Source organism: Leucoraja erinacea, unplaced genomic scaffold (genome assembly GCF_028641065.1).
Source record: "Leucoraja erinacea ecotype New England unplaced genomic scaffold, Leri_hhj_1 Leri_125S, whole genome shotgun sequence".
NCBI classification, from domain to species: domain Eukaryota; kingdom Metazoa; phylum Chordata; class Chondrichthyes; order Rajiformes; family Rajidae; genus Leucoraja; species Leucoraja erinaceus.
The window spans coordinates 101,516-122,678 of record NW_026575517.1 but is presented as its reverse complement, the minus strand read 5'-3'; the positions used below and the strand labels follow the sequence as shown (position 1 = coordinate 122,678).

Below are 21,163 nucleotides of genomic sequence, written 5' to 3'. Positions count from 1 at the left end.
TCTTGGCCAATATACGTCTCATACCCTCAAAGTTACCTTTCTTTAAGTTCAGAACCCTTGTTTCTGAATTAACTATGTCACTCTCCATCCTAATGAAGAACAACCATATTATGGTCACTCTTGCCCAAGGGGCCACGCACAACAAGACTGCCAACTAACCCTTCCTCATTACTCAATACCCAGTCGAGAATAGCCTGTTCTCTCGTTGGTTCCTCTACATGTTGGTTTAGAAAACTATCCCAATTACATTCCAAGAAATCCTCTTCCTCAGCACCCCTGCCAATTTGATTCATCCAATCTATATGTAGATTGAAGTCACCCATTATAACTTTTTACCTTTGTTGCACGCATTTCTAATTTCCTGTTTGATGCCATCCCCAACTCCACTACTACTGTTAGGTGGCCTGTACACAACACCCACTTGCGTTTTCTGCCCCTTAGTGTTTCTCTCCCTGTTGCATTCTCTCTCTCTTCTCTCCCTGTTGCATTCTCTTTCTCTCTTTTCTCTCCCTGTTGCATTCCCTCTCTCTTTTCTCTCCCTGTTTCTCTCTCTCTCTCTCTCTCCCTCCCTCTCTCTCTCTCTCTCTCTCTCTCTCTCTCTCTATCTCTCCTCATTCACCCATTCCTTCATTTCCAGTTCTCACGAAGGCCGTTTCACCCGAGACATTGTCTCTCCCCCCACAGAGACTGTCTGATCTGCTGAATCTTGGGATTTATTCCCTGTTTGATGCAGACATAAGGCCTGTCCCACTTGGCCCATTTGCGCGCCATTTACGTGACCTCGTCGTTGCATTGAGACGCACGGGTAGCGTGTGGGCAACGCGGGACGGTTGCATGGAGAAGCTCGGAGGGGTATGGAGTTCCGGGCGGTATCGCGCTGCGTCCAGGATAGTGCAGGGTACAAAATATTTGCGCGCATCTGGTGTGACGTATCGCGTATGCACGAGGGCGTATTGTGATCGCACGCAGGTGTCCTCGCCTCGTACGTGCAGCGCGTGGTGAGGCATGACTATGTCACCGTGCGTAACCAATGGATGTTTCAAAAGTTAACATCCAGGTAAGGGTTGCAGATTTTATATCCTAAAAGAACACTAGTAACCAAATTAGTTTTTTTTTTAAATAACCACCAACAATTTTACTAATACCATCTAAAATTAAAATTTGCAAACTAATTCTTAAGCTGTGCTCAAACCCTCAAACTGCTATCAGGGCCGGCGTTAGGATGTGCGGGGCCCAATTGGGAACAATTTTGGTGGGCCCCAGGTTCCCAGCCAAGGTGTGTCAGCCCAGTTATTTAGTATATATTATGAAATTGTACACTAGGTGCTATGGATTATACACTGTGTGAATCTCTCCTGCTCCCTCCCGTTTGACTGTCAGTAGCTCCGCTGGCTTCCAACCTTTACCGTAGCTGCTAATTACCATTAAACTGCATTATGTGATTGGACTTAATGCCCTTGGAGACAGCGGATGATTGGATGGGAGGAGACCTAGTTGTTGATTGGACGGGTATTTTAAAGCAAGCTGGTTGGTGATTGGATGTAACCCCTTTAGAGACAGCGATTGATTGGCCGCCAAATAATATTGTCAAATCTGTAACAAAAATCGCTTGTCGGTGCGAACTCAGTAGACTATCTGGTTGTATCTTCAAACTAAACAGTATAGCATGCAGGTACATTCATTTAAAATTAAATTCAGTGATGATTTCACATGATTTCTTACTGTGTAAAGCTCAATATCTGACCAATTTCTGTTTAACACGTTTGGTCTGCATTTTTCTCTCCCAAAACAGTTAATATCTACGAACCGATCAACGAACCAGACAGCAGTTGGACGCAGTCATAGAAACATAGAAACAAGGTGCAGGAGTAGAGGCCATTCGGCCCTTTGAGCTTGCACCGCCATTCAATATGATCACGGCTGATCATCCAACTCAGTATCCTGTACCTGCATTCTCTCCATACCCCCTGATTCCATTAGCCACAAGTGCCACATCTAACTCCCTCTTAAATATAGCCAATGAACTAGCCTCAACTACATTCTGTGGCAGATAATTCCAGAGATTCACCACTCTCTGTGTAAAAAATGTTTTTCTCATCTCAGTCCTAAAATATTTCCCCTTTATGCTTAAACTGTGACCCCTTGTTCTGGACTTCCCCAACATCGGGAACAACTTTCCTGCATCTAGCCTGTCCAACCCCTTAAGAATTTTGTGCGTTTCTATAAGATCCCCCTTAAATCTTCTAAATTTTAGCGAGTACAAGCCAAGTCTATACAGTCTTTCTTCATATGAAAGTCCTGACATCCCAGGAATCAGTCTGGTGAACCTTCTCTGTACTCCCTCTATGACAAAAATGTCCTTCCTCAGATTAGGAGCCCAAAACTGTACGCAATACTCCAGGTGTGGTCTCACCAAGGCCCTGTACAACTGCAGTAGAACCTCCCTGCTCCTATACTCAAATCCTTTTGCTATGAATGCCAACATACCATTCGCTTTCTTCACGGCCTGCTGCACCTGCGTGCCTACTTTCAATGACTGGTGTACCATGACACCCAGGTCTCGTTGCATCTCCCCTTTTCATAATCGGCCACCATTCAGATAATAGTCTACTTTCCTGTTTTTGCCACCAAAGTGGGTAACCTCACATTTATCCACATTATACTGCATCTGCCATGCATTTGACCACTCACCCAGCCTATCCAAGTCACCTTGCAGCCTCCTAGTTTAGAGGGGTTTAAACAGTTTAGAGGGCTTCAGATGGGTTTAGAAGTGTTCAGAAGTGTTATAGAGGGAAATAGGGGGGAATAGAGGGGGTTTGGATGTGTTCAGAGGGTCCCAGAGGGGTTTAGAGACATTATAAGCCCCCCGTGAGAAATTGTATTTCTCTGAAATTGAAGATAGACATAAAGCTGGAGTAACTCAGCAGGACAGGCAGCGCAGCGACTCTGGAGAGAAGACCCTTCTTCAGACTGAATTGAACTCTCGTCGGTGAGAGTACTAGTGATTGTCTGAAGAAGTGTCTCAACCAGAAACGCAACCCTCTCCCCAGAGCCACTGCCCGTCCCGCTGAGCCACCTTCAACTTCAGAGCCAAACAAAAAACACAGAGTGCTGAAGGAACTCAGCAGCAAGGCGGCTGCCTCACCCGCTGGGTTTCTCCAGCATTTTTGTCTACCACTAAGCGTCAATGATTCCGGGAATGCTGAGGCGACAGGGTGATAGAGAGAGAGCACGAGAGAGAGAGGGAGGGAGAGAGGGGAGAGAGAGCAATACACACAGAGACACAACGTGGGTCGGTAGGTGAATGACTAACCTGCACACCAGGAAGAAGCCTCTTCTCGCAGTCCGGGGCCTTCACTCATGATGGTGAGTTTAAAGAAATTCTCAATGTGTCATCGATCTACATTCCTCAGTAAATGTAATTGTGTTTTAAACGAGTATTATTGACGCCGCGTGAATTTTATTCAAAGGAACACGGCGTCATTAATACTCGTTCAAAACGCAATAACATTTACTGAGGAATGTGGATGGATGCAGATTGATGACATTGTATAACAACTTGTTAACTACTTCATGTTAAGAAGTGCTAACTGTACGAGTTAACACATCGTTTGTGTCTGATGGCCGTGCAGCGGTTGTTATACATGTTCGTTTAAAAAACAATCCGGATGGCGAATTAAAACAAATCTTTATTTAACAAAGAGAATTCGTATTTCCGTACGAAATACGGAACATTAGTGCGGGTCCCCCATTAGGCGCGGGGCCCAATTGGGAGCAATTGGTCAAATCGGCTTAAGGCCGGCCCTGACTGCTATAATGGAATAGAAATTTGTGTTTGTTGGGAATAATTCACAGAGTTTAAAAATAAATGAATTTTTCCAGCAAACAATAATTTTATCAATGTTTCACTTAACAAATGATGTCAATACGTTGACTCTACTTGCAGAACAGAAAAAATATTTGAAGTCGCATGATGATGCTCGCTCCGTCACTATCAGCCTGTCGTGTAAATGACGGCCAAATGGGACAGGCCCTAAAGTCCTCACCTTCACAGATCTTCCCTCCACTGTTGCCAGACAATTCCTGAAACCCAGCGCTGCATTTGCACTCATAGGAGCCCTCGGTGTTGGTACAAGTTTCCTCATCACCACAGGGTGAGGATTTGCATTCATCGATATCTGTGGGAACAATGAAAACCATTCACAGTGGTAAACCCAGTTGGCTCCCTGTTGCATGAGCACTCTGTGACCCTGGATGTAGCATAAACACAGAGCAGACACTCGTTGGAACAGAGGATCAAGCGGCTTTTCTTGAGAAGGGCATGAAGGGTTGAGGAATGACGACAGATGGATGGAGTTAAGGAATAGATCTGCCTGGATCAAATGGAATTGAGGAACCAAATGGCCTTGGACAAGCCAGAAGCTAATTGTCCTCGATTCCATTGGACGGGAAACTGTCTGTCGGTAAGAGTGGACAGGTTGAGCAGTAACTCTGTTGGGGCCATGCATCGGCCAGCCCCTTCACTGAGTGGGTAATGTTGGACTGTGTGGGGATGGGGATCCAGGAGAGGAATGGCAATGTCGACGGCCAGACGTATCAACCCGTTCAGACACGTCCCTGGATGATACATTTCACCATCTCCAGTTTCCAAGGGACCTGCCAGCTCAATCAACACATTCCCCAGTTTCTGAAATGTTCAGAATCAATGATCTAATGTGTGAAAAGGAATAAAAGAAAACCGCTAACATTTTTCACCCCCCCGGTTTGCCCGTGGGATTTGTTGATGGAAGTGGCCGTGCGATTGATCTTTATTTTTGGGTATCTGTGGGATAAAAAGTGTAGGAAGGAACTGCAGATGCTGGTTTACACTGCTGATAGACACAAAATACTGGAGTAACTCAGCAGGACAGACAGCGTCTCTGGAGAGAAGGAATGGATGGCGTTTTGGGTTGAGTCCTTTTTAAGACTGAGATTCAGGGGAAAGGGAAATCTGTTCTTTAATTCCAGGAATCTGCAGGGCAGTCCTGGAGGATTAACATCCTCAACCCCAATCCGAGATTTATTCTCCATTTCATGGTGACGTAAAGTTCTTACCTACACAATCCGTTCCTGTACTGTGGAACCCTGCGTTGCAGTTGCACAGGTAGGAACCCACCGTGTTGGTACAGGTCATGTGTCGCTCACATGGATAGGAGACACACTCCTCGACATCTGCATGAACAGAGAAAATCCTTCACAATAACACGGACACAGAGGAGTCCAATGTGAGTGCAATGTACAGAAGCAAATTCCAATTCCACCAGAGCAGTTGGCATTTAGAAAGGAGCTCACAAAATGAACAAGTTATCATTAAAACCCACCTGGTTCCCTTATGCCATCCAAGGAGGGTACTCTGGCCTGCTTGCGACCCAGCCACCAGTGAGTTTAGCTTTAAAATGCCCCATGGAAGTCACCGGTCGCTCTCCAAGGCCACCTCAGCAGCACCTTCCAAACCTGTGAACTACAGAGTGTGTTCTGATCTGTCCGGACGTCGGAGTTTCGATCACCCTAACAAGAGGGCTTGTACATCGGGCCATCTGTAGCAGCCATTGCGGCGGGTTCAAGGCCCCGTCCATGGGTGAACAAATGGAGGGGGAACAGATGCCCCTCCGAGGCCTGAGGTGGAAATATTTTGACATTCCCTCCTCAGTACTGGATCGAACTCCTGAAACTCCCTCCCCAGCACCACTGCGGGAGCAACCTCGCGAGATGGTCTGCAGCAGTTTAAGAAGGCAGCTCGCCATCAACTTCAAGAGTAAGTAGGGATGGGCATTAAACACTGTCCTTGGCGACAAGGCCCAGAGACAGAAACATGCCTGGTAAAAACGACACCAACATGCTGAATGGACAAAGAAGAACAATGGGCGGAGCGTGGAAGGTGTCATGGTGAGATGTTGACGGGATTCTCTGAGCATCAGATGTCACTGCTGGTGGAGGTTGCAAATGTCTTGTCCACTGGTTTCTGATTAGAAATTACTCAGGACAGCTTCACTCCCCAGTCTCCAAGGTATTTACAATCATTGACCAAATCTTCAATCTGAACAAAACAAATAGCAATGTTTGACCCCAATACTGCGCCACGATGATTCTCAGTGAGATTCTGTCTGAGCAGTGCAAGGGGATTATCTAGAATTACAGGAATCTGCCTGTAGGAGTGACCATCACAAACACCATGCAGCCACATATTTTGGCTGAGAAGCTCATCACCCGCTTCCACCTCAACCACCAACTCACTGTGTGGATTATAGACTTCCTCACCAACAGATCACAGAGGGTGTTGGTGCACCACACCTTGTCCGACACCCTCTTCACCTTCACTGGCTCTCCACAAGGCTGTGTCCTCTCCCCACTTCTCTTCATTCTCTACACTGATGACTGCAGATCCACCCAGCCAAACTGCCACTTTGTAAAATTTGCTGATGACACAGTTCTCCTGTCTCTTCTTCCCAGCCACACACAACATCACAGCTCAGCCCTGCAGGACTTTATAGTATGGTGTGAAAAGTCTTGTCTTGAGCTAAATATAAGCAAAACTAAGGACATGATTGTGACTTTTTCCCCCCAACAGAGACAGATGGCTGAGGCAGCCACCACTATCATCCAACAGGAGCCAGTGGAGATAGTGGAGGTATACAAATACCTGGGAACAGCCTTCGACAACCTGCTAAGGATTTCCTCTAACATAGAGGAAATCCTTAAAAAGTGCCATCAGAGACAGTACCTAATCAGGAAGCTGAAGTCATTTGGGATTAACAAAGACATTCTCACCACATTCTACTACGCATTCATTGAAAATGTAATAACCTTCTCTTTCACTAGCTGGTTCCACTCCATCACCCTGCAAAACAGAAACCGCCTGTTGAATGTGGTCAAGGTCTGCTCAAAAATCATTGAGCAGCCCGTCCGAACTCTCACTGCACTATGCGACCAACAGTCTGTAAAGTTAACACGCAGGATTCTTCAGGACCCCTCTCACATCCTGTTTCCTGAGTTTGAGTGGCTCCCCTCAGGACGCAGACTCCGCTGTCCGGGTTGCCGGACACAGAGGAGGAAGGCAACCTTCATCCCCAGGGCTGTCCAGCTTTTTAATGCTGATCACTGACTCATGAACATATGAAATGAAATAACCTTCTATATGCACTTTTTAATTGAAGCACTTAGGAAGCACTTTAAAAACTATTACTATGTGTTGAATGTTGATGTGCGGTGTGTGTTGTGTGATTGTGCAGTGCGTCTGTGAAATGCGTGTGCTGGTTGATTGTGCAGTATGCGTGCTGCTTATGTTTGTTGATTGTGTCCCTTTTTAAAAAGCTACTGTAATGCGCCCTTTTAAATTGCCCCTCGGGGACGAATAAAGTGCTTTGAATTGAATTGTAGCTGGGGATTTATTCGCAGTTTAGTTTAGTTTAGAGATACAACAGGAAAACAGACCCTTCGGCCCACCAGCGCCGACCAGCGATCCCCGCACATGAACACTAACCTACACACGAGGGACGATTTTTACATTTATCAAGCCTACAAACCTGACTTCTTTTGAGTGTAGACGGAAACTGGAGATCTTGGAGAAAACCCACGCATGGGGAGAACGTACAAACTCCGTACAGACAGCACCCGTAGTCGGGATGGCAGCAGCTCTACCGCTGTGCCACCGTGCCGCATTGCTGACAAGCCTTCTTGCTGACATGAAGTCCTTACCTTCACACATCAGCCCTTTACGTTTGCCGGCATGTCTGGCTGGTTCCTGAAACCCTGAGTTGCAGGTACAGTCGTAGGAACCATATGTGTTGAGACAGGTTGCATTAACATGACAGGGTGATGAATTACATTCGTCGATATCTGTGTGAACAATGAAAACCCTTCACAATCGTAAACCCAGTTACGCCAGCAATCTGTGACCCTGGATGAAGCAACACACCAGCATAGAGTCATAGAGTGATACAGTGTTGAAACAGGCCCTTCCACCCAACTTGCCCACACTGGTCAACATGTCCCAGCTGCCTGCGTTTGGTCCATAACCCTCCAAACATGTCCTATCCATGTACCTGTCTAATTGTTTATTAAATGTTGGGATAGTCCCAGCCTGAACTACCTCTTCTGGCAGCTTGTTCCAAACACCCACCACTCTTTGTGTAAAAATGTTACCCCTCATGTTCCTATTAAATCTTTTCCCCTTCACCATGAACTGCTGCCCATTGGTGGCATGAGGCGTAAACACAGAGAAGAGTGTCATTGGAGCGGAGGATCGAGTATCTGTAGAGGCCAAGGACAGAATGGTCAGTGGGAATGGGGCTGGAAGTTAAAATAGCTGGCATTGGCCGACCAAGAGCAAATCCTCAGCAAAACGCTGAATGCCAGGTCTACGCTTGGATACAGGTGGGAGAGCTTTGATTGGCAAATCATAGGACAAAGGTCAGGGAAAAAAATACAAAAGGTAGCCGGATACAGGGGGGAAGAAGTGTGGAATGTGAACCCAGCGGGAGGAATAAACATGGAAAGGGATGGGGGGAAGGAGAGAAAGAGAAAGTGAGAGAGAGGGAGAGGGGGGGAGAGGGAGAGGGAGAGGGAGAATGAGATTGGAAGAGGGATAATGAGGGAGAATGGGGGGAGAATGGAAGAGAGGAGGAGGGAGGGAGGGAAGGGGGGAGGGGGAGAGGGAGAGGGGGAGAGGGAGGGGTAGAGGGAGAGGGGGAGAGGGGGGACAGGGGGGGGAGAGAGGGGGGGAGGGGGAGGGGGGGAGAGGGGGAGGGGGAGGGGGGAGAGGGAGAAGGGGGAGGGGGAGAGGGATAAGGGGAGGGAGAGAAAGAAAAAAGAAAACATCCAGCAACTTCTCACTTGCCCACAGAAGATGAAGGACTATTCACTATTTACTTATTTACTATTCACAGTAAATAAACCTTTCCTCATGAGTTCCCCGTACCACTTGTGTGTGGGTACAATAATTGTCGGCCTGGCCTCTTCCCCTGATGCCACAATCAGAAAACTGCAAAAGGAGAAGCGGGCAGGTTATTCGAGAGAATAGATCTTTTCAGAAACTCCAGGGTGAGAGTGCATAATGTTTTATACCTCCAGTCCAGCAGAACCATCGAGGCACACAGCACTGAAACAGCATAATGATAATATATAAATGACCTGCATGTAAATTTCATTTAGTTTAATTTAGTGATACTGTGTGGAAACAGGCCCTTCATTGGACATTCATTAGATCTTGGGCAGGGGCATTAAAGATTTTAAGGTAGCCAGTTAGTGGATGATGTGTAGAAATGTGGTACAAATGTACACATTTATCCATGGGTAGGAATTGCATTGAAGAATATTATTGTAATGGTTTTAAACTCCACATGCAAAAATATGGATGATTTCCTACAGCCTGTTCTACATACTCAGCTACAGTTGGGCTAGTCATCAAAGGACAGCAATGGTAGTATTGTCCTCATCCGGCGAGTTAGCAAATAATAAACTAGATGGTACATATCAAACATACGGATATGCTGGGAATGGAGGGATATGGGTTATGTGCTGGCAGGTAAGAGTTGGTCTTGACATCAAGTTCGGCACATTCATTGTGGGCTGAAGGGCCTGTTCCTGTGCTGTACAGTTCTATTTCTTATCTATACAAAATTATGTTTAAATACTGAGAAGCTGGGGAAAGAGGAAGTGGAAATAGATGACCACGACCGATTGTAGTTACTTAGGTCACTGAATTGAGGATGGAAAGGGGAACAAGAAGCAGAAGTCCCCTGTTAACCCAACCCAGTTCAATGAACTCAGAGTCTTGAGTAGGGGTCCATCAACACAATTTCCAGAAGATAGTGCAAAACAGAGGGAACATCAAGGTCATTGATGGTAAAAATCGGAATGGTCCAAATGCAAAAATACGGTATGCTTTTGGTATGCTAGCCTTTATAAATCATAGCATTGAGTATAGAAGCTGGGATGTAATGTTAAAATTGTACAAGGCATTGGTGAGACCAAATCTGGAGTATGGTGTACAATTTTGGTCGCCCAATTATAGGAAGGATGTCAACAAAATAGAGAGAGTACAGAGGAGATTTACTAGAATGTTACCTGGGTTTCAACAACTAAGTTACAGAGAAAGGTTGAATAAGTTAGGTCTTTATTCTCTGGAGCGCAGAAGGTTAAGGGGGGGGACTTGATAGAGGTCTTTAAAATGATGAGAGGGATAGACAGAGTTGATGTGGATCAGCTTTTCTCTTTGAGAATAAGGAAGATTCAAACAAGAGGACATGACTTCAGAATTAAGGGACAGAAGTTTAGGGGTAACATGAGGGGGAACTTCTTTACTCAGAGAGTGGTAGCAGTGTGGAATGAGCTTCCAGTGGAAGTGGTGGAGGCAAGTTCGTTGGTATAATTTAAAAATAAATTGGATAGGCATATGGATGAGAAGGGAATGGAGGGTTATGGTATGAGTGCTGGCAGGTGGGACTAAGGGAAAAAAGTTGTTCGGCACGGACTTGTAGGGCCGAGATGGCCTGTTTCCGTGCTGTAATTGTTATATGGTTATATGGTTAAACTCCAGCTGTTATAAGATCTTAGTTCAAATCTACTCCAGCTGTTATAAGGTCTTAGTTCAAATTTATGAACACATTTTCCCTTCACAATCGTAAACCCAGTTACGCCAGCAATCTGTGACCCTGGATGAAGCAACACACCAGCATAGAGTCATAGAGTGATACAGTGTTGAAACAGGCCCTTTGGCCCAACTTGCCCACACTGGTCAACATGTCCCAGCTGCCTGAGTTTGGTCCATAACCCTCCAAACATGTCCTATCCATGTCCCTGTCTAATTGTTTCTTAAATGTTGGGATAGTCCCAGCCTGAACTACCTCTTCTGGCAGCTTGTTCCAAACACCCACCACGCTTTGTGTAAAAAAGTTACCCCTCATGTTCCTATTAAATCTTTTCCTCTTCACCATGAACTGCTGCCCATTGGTGGCATGAGGCGTAAACACAGAGAAGAGTGTCATTGGAGCGGAGGATCGAGTATCTGTAGAAGCCAAGGACAGAATGGTCAGAGTGGGAATGGGGCTGGAAGTTAAAATAGCTGGCATTGGCCGACCAAGAGCAAATGCTCAGCAAAACGCGGAATGCCAGGTCTACGCTTGGATACAGGTGGGAGAGCTTTGATTGGCAAATCATAGGACAAAGGTCAGGGAAAAAAATACCAAAGGTAGCCGGATACAGGGGGGAAGAAGTGTGGAATGTGAACCCAGCAGGAGGAATAAACATGGAAAGGGATGGGGGGAAGGAGAGAAAGAGAAAGTGAGAGAGAGGGAGAGGGAGGGAGAGGGAGAGGGAGAGGGAGAATGAGATTGGAAGAGGGATAATGAGGGAGAATGGGGGAGAAGGGGAGAATGGGAGTTAGAGGTGGAGAAATGGAGAATGGGGGGGGTAGGGGGGAGGGGGGGAGAGGGAGGGGTAGAGGGAGAGGGGGAGGGGGAGAGGGGGGGGGACAGGGAGAGGGGGAGGGTGAGAGGGAGAGGGAGAGGGGGAGAGGTAGAAGGGGAGGGGGGAGGGGGATAAGGAGAGGGAGAGAAAGAAAAAAGAAAACATCCAGCAACTTCTCACTTGCCCACAGAAGATGAAGGACTGCTCCCCCACATGAAGCCACACCTTCTTATCACCATTGTCATTCACAGTAAATAAACCTTTCCTCATGAGTTCCCCGTACCACTTGTGTGTGGGTACAATCATTGTCGGCCTGGCCTCTTCCCCTGATGCCACAATCAGAAAACTGCAAAAGGAGAAGCGGGCAGGTTATCCGAGAGAATAGATCTTTTCAGAAACTCCAGGGTGAGAGTGCATAATGTTTTATACCTCCAGTCCAGCAGAGCCATCAAGGCACACAGCACTGAAACAGCATAATGATAATATATAAATGACCTGGATGTAAATTTCATTTAGTTTAGTTTAGTTTAATGATACTGTGTGGAAACAGGGCCTTCATTGGACATTCATTAGATCTTGGGCAGGGGCATTAAAGATTTTAAGGTAGCCAGTTAGTGGATGATGTGTAGAAATGTGGTACAAATGTACACATTTATCCATGGGTAGGAATTGAATTGAAGAATGTTATTGTAATGGTTTTAAACTCCACATGCAAAAATATGGATGATTTCCTACAGCCTTTTCTACATACTCAGCTACAGTTGGGCTAGTCATCAAAGGACAGCAATGGTAGTATTGTCCTCATCCGGCGAGTTAGCAAATAATAAACTAGATGGTACATATCAAACATACGGATATGCTGGGAATGGAGGGATATGGGTTATGTGCTGGCAGGTAAGAGTTGGTCTTGACATCAAGTTCGGCACATTCATTGTGGGCTGAAGGGCCTGTTCCTGTGCTGTACAGTTCTATTTCTTATCTATACAAAATTATGTTTAAATACTGAGAAGTTGGGGAAAGAGGAAGTGGAAATAGATGACCACAACCGATTGTAGTTACTTAGGTCACTGAATTGAGGATGGAAAGGGGAACAAGAAGCAGAAGTCCCCTGTTAACCCAACCCAGTTCAATGAACTCAGAGTCTTGAGTAGGGGTCCATCAACACAATTTCCAGAAGATAGTGCAAAACAGAGGGAACATCAAGGTCATTGATGGTAAAAATCGGAATGGTCCAAATGCAAAAATACGGTATGCTTTTGGTATGCTAGCCTTTATAAATCATAGCATTGAGTATAGAAGCTGGGATGTAATGTTAAAATTGTACAAGGCATTGGTGAGACCAAATCTGGAGTATGGTGTACAATTTTGGTCGCCCAATTATAGGAAGGATGTCAACAAAATAGAGAGAGTACAGAGGAGATTTACTAGAATGTTACCTGGGTTTCAACAACTAAGTTACAGAGAAAGGTTGAATAAGTTAGGTCTTTATTCTCTGGAGCGCAGAAGGTTAAGGGGGGACTTGATAGAGGTCTTTAAAATGATGAGAGGGATAGACAGAGTTGATGTGGATCAGCTTTTCTCTTTGAGAATAAGGAAGATTCAAACAAGAGGACATGACTTCAGAATTAAGGGACAGAAGTTTAGGGGTAACATGAGGGGGAACTTCTTTACTCAGAGAGTGGTAGCAGTGTGGAATGAGCTTCCAGTGGAAGTGGTGGAGGCAAGTTCGTTGGTATAATTTAAAAATAAATTGGATAGGCATATGGATGAGAAGGGAATGGAGGGTTATGGTATGAGTGCTGGCAGGTGGGACTAAGGGAAAAAAGTTGTTCGGCACGGACTTGTAGGGCCGAGATGGCCTGTTTCCGTGCTGTAATTGTTATATGGTTATATGGTTAAACTCCAGCTGTTATAAGATCTTAGTTCAAATCTACTCCAGCTGTTATAAGGTCTTAGTTCAAATTTATGAACACATTTTCCCTTCACAATCGTAAACCCAGTTACGCCAGCAATCTGTGACCCTGGATGAAGCAACACACCAGCATAGAGTCATAGAGTGATACAGTGTTGAAACAGGCCCTTTGGCCCAACTTGCCCACACTGGTCAACATGTCCCAGCTGCCTGAGTTTGGTCCATAACCCTCCAAACATGTCCTATCCATGTCCCTGTCTAATTGTTTCTTAAATGTTGGGATAGTCCCAGCCTGAACTACCTCTTCTGGCAGCTTGTTCCAAACACCCACCACGCTTTGTGTAAAAAAGTTACCCCTCATGTTCCTATTAAATCTTTTCCTCTTCACCATGAACTGCTGCCCATTGGTGGCATGAGGCGTAAACACAGAGAAGAGTGTCATTGGAGCGGAGGATCGAGTATCTGTAGAGGCCAAGGATAGAATGGTCAGTGGGAATGGGGCTGGAAGTTATAATAGCTGGCATTGGCCGACCAAGAGCAAATCCTCAGCAAAACGCTGAATGCCAGGTCTACGCTTGGATACAGGTGGGAGAGCTTTGATTGGCAAATCATAGGACAAAGGTCAGGGAAAAAAATACCAAAGGTAGCCGGATACAGGGGGGAAGAAGTGTGGAATGTGAACCCAGCAGGAGGAATAAACATGGAAAGGGATGGGGGGAAGGAGAGAAAGAGAAAGTGAGAGAGAGGGAGAGGGAGGGAGAGGGAGAGGGAGAGGGAGAATGAGATTGGAAGAGGGATAATGAGGGAGAATGAGGGAGAATGGGAGTTAGAGGTGGAGAATGGGGGGGTAGGGGGGGAGGGGGAGAGGGAGGGGTAGAGGGAGAGGGGAGGGGGAGAGGGGGGACAGGGAGAGGGGGGGAGGGTGAGAGGGAGAGGGAGAGAGGGGGAGAGGTAGAAGGGGAGGGGGGAGGGGGATAAGGAGAGGGAGAGAAAGAAAAAAGAAAACATCCAGCAACTTCTCACTTGCCCACAGAAGATGAAGGACTGCTCCCCCACATGAAGCCACACCTTCTTATCACCATTGTCATTCACAGTAAATAAACCTTTCCTCATGAGTTCCCCGTACCACTTGTGTGTGGGTACAATCATTGTCGGCCTGGCCTCTTCCCCTGATACCACAATCAGAAAACTGCAAAAGGAGAAGCGGGCAGGTTATCCGAGAGAATAGATCTTTTCAGAAACTCCAGGGTGAGAGTGCATAATGTTTTATACCTCCAGTCCAGCAGAGCCATCAAGGCACACAGCACTGAAACAGCATAATGATAATATATAAATGACCTGGATGTAAATTTCATTTAGTTTAGTTTAGTTTAATGATACTGTGTGGAAACAGGCCCTTCATTGGACATTCATTAGATCTTTGGCAGGGGCATTAAAGATTTTAAGGTAGCCAGTTAGTGGATGATGTGTAGACATGTGGTACAAATGTACACATTTATCCATGGGTAGGAATTGAATTGAAGAATGTTATTGTAATGGTTTTAAACTCCACATGCAAAAATATGGATGATTTCCTACAGCCTTTTCTACATACTCAGCTACAGTTGGGCTAGTCATCAAAGGACAGCAATGGTAGTATTGTCCTCATCCGGCGAGTTAGCAAATAATAAACTAGATGGTACATATCAAACATACGGATATGCTGGGAATGGAGGGATATGGGTTATGTGCTGGCAGGTAAGAGTTGGTCTTGACATCAAGTTCGGCACATTCATTGTGGGCTGAAGGGCCTGTTCCTGTGCTGTACAGTTCTATTTCTTATCTATACAAAATTATGTTTAAATACTGAGAAGTTGGGGGAAGAGGAAGTGGAAATAGATGACCACAACCGATTGTAGTTACTTAGGTCACTGAATTGAGGATGGAAAGGGGAACAAGAAGCAGAAGTCCCCTGTTAACCCAACCCAGTTCAATGAACTCAGAGTCTTGAGTAGGGGTCCATCAACACAATTTCCAGAAGATAGTGCAAAACAGAGGGAACATCAAGGTCATTGATGGTGAAAATCGGAATGGTCCAAATGCAAAAATATTGTATGCTTTTGGTATGCTAGCCTTTATAAATCATAGCATTGAGTATAGAAGCTGGGATGTAATGTTAAAATTGTACAAGGCATTGGTGAGACTAAATCTGGAGTATGGTGTACAATTTTGGTCGCCCAATTATAGGAAGGATGTCAACAAAATAGAGAGAGTACAGAGGAGATTTACTAGAATGTTGCCTGGGTTTCAACAACTAAGTTACAGAGAAAGGTTGAATAAGTTAGGTCTTTATTCTCTGGAGCGCAGAAGGTTAAGGGGGGACTTGATAGAGGTCTTTAAAATGATGAGAGGGATAGACAGAGTTGATGTCGATCAGCTTTTCTCTTTGAGAATAGGGAAGATTCAAACAAGAGGACATGACTTCAGAATTAAGGGACAGAAGTTTAGGGGTAACATGAGGGGGAACTTCTTTACTCAGAGGGTGGTAGCGGTGTGGAATGAGCTTCCAGTGGAAGTGGTGGAGGCAGGTTCGTTGGTATCATTTAAAAATAAATTGGATAGGCATACGGATGAGAAGGGAATGGAGGGTTATGGTATGAGTGCAGGCAGGTGGGACTAAGGGAAAAAGGTTGTTCGGCACGGACTTGTAGGGCCGAGATGGCCTGTTTCCGTGCTGTAATAGTTATATGGTTATATGGTTAAATGGCCTACTCCAGCTGTTATAAGATCTTAGTTCAAATTTATGAACACATTTTTCGCGCCCCGCTTCCCACATCAGTCTGAAGAAGGGTATCGAACCCGAAACGTCACCTATTCCTTTGCTCCATTGATGCTGCCTCACCCACTGAGTTTCTCCAGCATTTTTGTCTAGCAACAAATTATGTACTTATATTTATACACATGCATAGCTAAGTAGAAGCATTGGAAACATACTAGTGCGCACACACACACATACCTTCATACAAATCATTAATTTGACTTCTTTCCCCCACTTTAATCTCAGGCGAACAGTAGTCACCTGAGACAATTTAACACTCACCTATGCACTGTTTTTTGTCATTTGGATCAAGTTGATGACCTGCTGGACATGTTTTACTCTGTGATAGAAAGACCGTGAAACTCTGGGAACAGTCATTGCAGAAGGAATACTCTGAGCTTGGAGCTCAGAGAAAATGACAATCACCTTGGATATAAGTCTGGCCAGTCCACCTCGCATGGGGAGTATTTAAATCCAAGCTGCGGGTCTTGTGATTTAGTGTAATAAGTAATTAGTTGAAACAGTGAATTAAATGTGCCGTTATTGCATATTAATTATGTGCCGGCATGTGTGGGTGACTTAGGTACTAATTAACATGCAACAAAATCGTTCCACTGTACCTCGGTAAATGTGGCCATAAACTGAACTAAAGTCATCTATATAATTATATAGATGACTTTAGTTCATAATTATAAATGTTTTTCTCATCTCGGTCCTAAAAGATTTTCCACTAATCCGTAAACTGTGACCCCTTGTTCTGGACTTCCCCAACATCGGGAACAATCTTCCTGCATCTAGCCTGTCCAACCTCTTAAGAATGTTGTAGGTTTCTATGAGATCCCCCCTCAAACTTCTAAATTCTGTCCATACTAGCCCTCTGGAAACCAGTCCCTTCGGCCCACAACACCCACTTTAACGCTCCAGAAATCCCCCCCTCCCCACTGGCCAAAAATATTGGAATTGGTGGAGAGGTGGAATATTGTGTTGGGGGACCAGCCCTCCCGTGTGAACATGGGACCCAACGAGTCCGACTTAGTCTAGTAAAAACTTAAAAATAAAGACTGCGTTGTACCAGATCTTACTCTGAGAATCTCTTTGTTCAACACATCAGTTGATATTGTACGGAGATAATAGGGTCAAGAATTATCAGCAGAAATGTGCACTAACATAATGTATAACCTCATGACCTGCCACATGTTCTCTGTAATGCTGTAACGCCTATATATTCTGCACTTGGTATCAAGGGGGGACCCGGTGTGTGTGGGGGGAGGGCTACCGGGAGACCAAAGAGGAACCCGGTGGGGGGGGGTGTCGGGTCTCTCCAAAACCTACACATCCTTCCTGTAATGGGGTCTGCAGTACTCCAAATTCAGGCTAATCAAAATCTTATCGAGCTGCAACATAACTTCCTTATTCCTAGAAGAGTAAAGATGTCTTGCTCCAATTACAAAAGTCCCTGATGAGACAGAGCTAGAATATCATGTGTGGGTCTAGTCTATGTACCTGAGGAAGGGTCTCCTTACAATCGGGCAGCAATGGTTCATTGACTGACAGCTGGACTAGGGGCAGCTCTCTGTGGAAAGATTAAGCAGGAACGCATATGTGCAAAATATCTCACTGATGTGGGCATGGTTATAACATGACTTGACAGGGTGGACGCAGTGATGATTTCTTCAACGATCTGCGTTGATGTGTCAAGATCAATATACGTTCGGACAATGAGGCAATCAAGGGGTGTGATGTTAGAGCAGGGAAGTGTTTCTGTTGTAAAAAAACAGCCGACATCTCATTGAACGGGCAAGCAGCAACAAGGGGCTGAAAGATCCAATATACGATCTTAGTTTTGTACTAATGAACACTCGATATGCACATTTATACACATACACACCATCTCATTGAACAGGCAAGCAACAATGAGGGGCCGAATGGTCTACACCCGCTGCTATAAGATCTTAGTTTAACAAATTATGCACATACTTATACACATGCACACTTAAGTAGAAACATTTGAAACACACCCTCGTACAAACATACTGCATTAATTCATGAAATTCAATAATCTGACTGCATTCCCCACTTTAATCTCAAGCACACAGCAGTCACCTGAGACAATTTAGCACTCACCAATACACTGATTGTTGTCATTTGGGGCAACTTGAGATCCTGGTGAACATGTTGCACCCTGGGATCGATCGACCATGAAAACACTGCAGCTCAATGCAACTAGGAAGAAACAAAATGAAGCGGTTAGACTTTTGTTCTCCCAGTTTTGCTGCTTCTCTCCTGAAAACAAAACACAACAACCCAATACAGCATGGGCTAGCACTGACATTGACCATGGGAGGGAGACTGGCTGAAAGCAATGGGCTCCCTTCCTGAGATGTGGATCGAAGGCACTGAACACTCAGCATTCTGTGCTTTGTACTCAACTACCAAAATGTAGACACCGCTACTATCAACTCTGGTGTTTAAAGCTCAGGAGACTCCATATCACAAAGTTGTAAACACAGCCCAGGCCATCAACGGCTCTGACCTCCCAACCATCGAAGAGATCTATCGCAGTTGATGCCTCAAAAAGGCTGGCAACATCATCAAGGACCCACAATATCCTGGCCATACACTCATCTCTCCGCTGCCATCAGGTAGAAGGTACAGGAGCCAGAAATCTGGTATATCCAGGTTCAGGAACAGCTGCTTCCCCACAGGCATCAGGCTATTAAACACAACATCAAACAAACTCTGAACTATAACAGCCTATTGCACTTTATCTGTTTACTTGTGTGTTTATATATATGGTCTATGGTATATGGACACACTGATCTGTTCTGTATTTATGCCGATGATATTCTGTTGTGCTGCAGCAAGCAAGAATTTCATTGTCCTATCTGGGACACATGACAATAAAACTCTCTGGAGAGTCTTGACTCTTGAACTGTTTAAGGCTTCCAGTTTATCTACGACTTTCTCACATCGTCAAACAAAAGAAGTATTTATTTTCTGTGACATCTCCCAGCTTTACCAAGGCTGCGTCTTGTTGCTACACCCACCCCCTCTCCCCTCCCTCCCAGTCCAACACCTTAGCTAAAACCAGCAGGGGTAGGGATTCATTAATAAACCTTCCGACAAAGTTAAACCTGATCAATGCTAACGGGAGCTGTGGACAACACTGAGAAATAGGTGTTATAAATGAAGATCTTGGTGACTGTCTCCTTGGCACAATGGACGTTTCACCCTAAATTACAATTTACTCGATGGCCGGGGTCTAAATTGCCCCCAGTAATGAACTCCCAATGGAGGGCCCCCCGTGTGTGGAGTGCAGCACTTTTGGGCTTGCCAGCTGCCGGTGGCAACCTGCTACCCTCCAATGATGTGAAGAGCGGGGAGCGAGGGAGGTTCCCCTGGTGCTTGGCCCAATATTCACAGAGAGACACAGCACGGGAATAGGCCCTTCGACCCACCGAGTCTGCGCTGACCATCAGCCTACAGTCATCTCTCATCAATCCCACATTCTCATCAACTACCCCCAGAGTCCACACACGTATTTGGGATGTGGGAGTAAACAGGAAGAAAAGAAAACCACAGAATGCCCTCTTTTCTCGACGCACACCCACCTCCCCTCCCAGCCCCTGAGTCGGGAGAGGGGGGTGAAAGGAAAGGGCGGAGGGAGGGTGGGAGGAGAGGACAGATTGGACAAGAGAGGGAGGGGACTGGGAGATGGGAAGGGTTGGATGTGAAGAAAGGGAGATGAGGGGAGGCGAGGGAAAGAGTGGGAAAAGAGTGGTGTGGGGCGCAGAAGGGAAGTATTGGAATGAATATTTACCCATTAGAGGCAAACAGCGGCCCATGTTGCTGAGGCCCATTCTCTGCAGCTTCACCCGCTCCTGTGTCAGCTGATTCTGAAAGCACCAAAGTTTATACACTATCTGATCGCTTCATCACATCGAGCTAATCAGCGGGGAAAGGAAATGAAACACTCTTCCTGCGGCATTCTCAAGGCAAAGATATCCAAAACGTATTTGTTGGGCATCTCAGGGCCATGTCTCTGTTGTCATTTCGACAGGGAAACAGAATGCCTGGATCAGACCAGGACACAAACATGGGTTCGATTCCGAGGGGGGGCGGGGGGGTGTAGGTGGTTTGGGGAGGACGGTTCAATGTTCAAATCCTGGGACTTGGGAGCATGGTAATTGCAGTAGCTTCTTCCACAGTGCTCGGCACGATGCGATTGTGTGGAGATAGGGAGGACGATTATCGACCACAGAAGAGAATGTGTTACTCCAGCGAAGAGGGTCACAGGAACAGAAGAGGGAAATGATGTGTTGCTTCTGCTGGAGCGAGTCACATTGTGGCTGAGAGCTACTGGAAATCCAAAAATAGTTTCTCACTCATTTGTCTCACTCACCCATAATTGGCCTTAAAACTTTACCAAAGCCAATTAACCGACGAACCTGTACGTCTTTGGCAATTGGGAGGAAACCAGAGCACCCGGAGAAAACCAACGCAGGTAGTTTATAGAAAACATACGTAGAAATAGTCAGGCCTTTCTGGCCCAGGTCTGAGTCCACGGCAAAGAAATCTATATGACCAAACCGTTGAAGAACAATGCACTAGCCCCAAACTACACAGGTTACTACGGTGGCACAGTTTTGCAAACTTTTCAACCAAAACGTCACCATTAACCGACGAAGCTGTACGTCTTTGGCAATTGGGAGGAAACACAATCCCCGGACATCCTCAGGTAAACTGGTCACCTCGGAGAAATGCCCTGGACGCAGGTCACACCGGCCCCAGTGAGAACGTACAAAGTACTTCCATAAGGTCTCTACACCTACGACTGTAGTCACCCAACCGCATAGTCAGGATTGAAGGACATACTGTGGTCAGCAGCTGGGTCTCTGGCACAGGTCTGAACACCAGCAGAGCGCCGACCGTGCTGCCACGTTGCCCCCTACACATTAACTGTGTGGAGAGGGTCAAATTCATTTCTATTGACATCTCTTGGACGGACT

At 45.8% G+C, this 21,163-nt stretch overlaps 1 protein-coding gene across 1 annotated transcript; it reads right to left on the bottom strand.

Moving 5' to 3' along the window:
• Nucleotides 1-3,643: 3,643 nt before the first annotated feature.
• Nucleotides 3,644-20,474, bottom strand: LOC129715572 (latent-transforming growth factor beta-binding protein 4-like). Its single transcript, XM_055665444.1, has 5 exons — nt 19,975-20,474; nt 18,279-18,377; nt 7,735-7,875; nt 5,095-5,211; nt 3,644-4,178 (listed from the first exon to the last, which is right to left on the bottom strand). The coding sequence occupies exons 1-5, from the start codon at nt 20,012-20,014 to the stop codon at nt 3,937-3,939; spliced, it is 639 nt and encodes a 212-aa protein (XP_055521419.1). The 5' UTR covers nt 20,015-20,474; the 3' UTR covers nt 3,644-3,936.
• Between the last annotated feature and the right edge of the window lie 689 nt (nt 20,475-21,163).